Source organism: Aptenodytes forsteri, unplaced genomic scaffold (assembly GCF_000699145.1).
Source record: "Aptenodytes forsteri isolate BGI_AS27 unplaced genomic scaffold, ASM69914v1 Scaffold539, whole genome shotgun sequence".
NCBI lineage: Eukaryota > Metazoa > Chordata > Aves > Sphenisciformes > Spheniscidae > Aptenodytes > Aptenodytes forsteri.
The window spans coordinates 125,739-127,042 of NW_008794123.1; the positions used below are offsets into that span (position 1 = coordinate 125,739).

The window sequence follows — 1,304 nt, forward strand, 5'->3', positions numbered from 1 at the left end:
GAGTCCCCATCCCTGGAGGTATTTAAAAGACGTGTAGATGAGGCGCTTAGGGACATGGTTTAGTGGGCATGGTGGTGTTGGGTTGACGGTTGGACTCGATGATCTTAGAGGTCTTTTCCAACCTCAATGATTCTATAATTCATAAGTGGATTTTTTTCCTGGAAGAGGCAACACAGTCCGCTCTTGCATTAACGTCTTTCGAGACTATACTGATAGCATGAAATTACTATTATTTTGGAGAATGGATTTCAATGTTTATGACACATAAGAAATAACCTACAGTGTAGGATCTTTCCTAATAGAGTTTCCACTTGCCTCTTGATATAATTAGACTGTGAAGAAAAACTTTGGTATTAACAGCCTGGGATATAGAGAAGAAATTACAACTTGGAAACCCACTGCCTTTGTTCAGCCAGCTAAATAGTGATGATAAGGACAATGTTATTACCAAAACCAATTTAGATGTAGAAGAGGCTTACTTAGGTGGAATGTGCAGTGTCGGGAAGCTAATGCTTTTATAATGTCAGTTTTATAATACATCCCAGAATATTTTTAATGCTAATTACGAGACTCAATGGATCACAAAGTATTAAACTAGAAACCAAGCAATAATCGTGAAAAGCAATGCGAGTCTGCTCAGTAAGAAAAGACCTGAATTAGGATCAGTTGCAAGCTCCGTGAAGGAAACTACTTGAAATGAAATCAGAGTTTTGCACAAGACATCCTAACAACTTGTGCCTGTCCCAAATAAATTGGCATGACAGCACTGCGAGGCATCCCTGTCAGCGTTTCACTTACCGTTGGATCTTGTTGGGTAAAAAAGTTAACTTTGTCACAAGATGCTAGAAAAGTCTTATTTCAAGCCTTTGAAAATGTCAAAAATATAACAGCTCTTGGAGACAGGAGGAGAGAAAGGGAGAATGCATTGTCTAAACAAACAGATTCACTTCTGTGATAGAGCTAAGGCATTGAAGCGCAAGAAGTCACAGCACTTGTCATTCACTGGGGAAGGGAGCAATTCTACCTGAATTGTCCTCTTCATCTCCTTCAGTCTCTCGCACCTTAGGGTCCATTATCCTTGAGGAACTCATGTGACAGTCACTAAAGGAGGTAGAAAAAGTGTCAGTCATATCAACAAAAAAACAGTACTTCACTATATATATGTATACATACCTACAGGCAAGTTACTAAAATATAAAAATACAAAATAATATGTGTATGCTTTTATATCTATATACATAGACAATATATGTCTAAATATATGTATTATATCTATATATAATTATACATAAAATATAAAAATT

At 36.7% G+C, this 1,304-nt stretch overlaps 1 protein-coding gene across 1 annotated transcript in view; it reads right to left on the minus strand.

The window, feature by feature from the left end:
• KIAA1211L (KIAA1211 like) overlaps positions 1 to 1,094 on the minus strand; it is a 27,406-nt gene extending 26,312 nt beyond the window's left edge. Inside the window, exon 1 of the mRNA XM_009277072.2 lies at positions 1,025 to 1,094. Within this exon, the coding sequence (XP_009275347.1) occupies positions 1,025 to 1,091 (67 nt within the window). The 5' untranslated portion in view covers positions 1,092 to 1,094. The remainder of the gene's footprint in view (positions 1 to 1,024) is intronic.
• Positions 1,095 to 1,304: the final 210 nt, after the last annotated feature.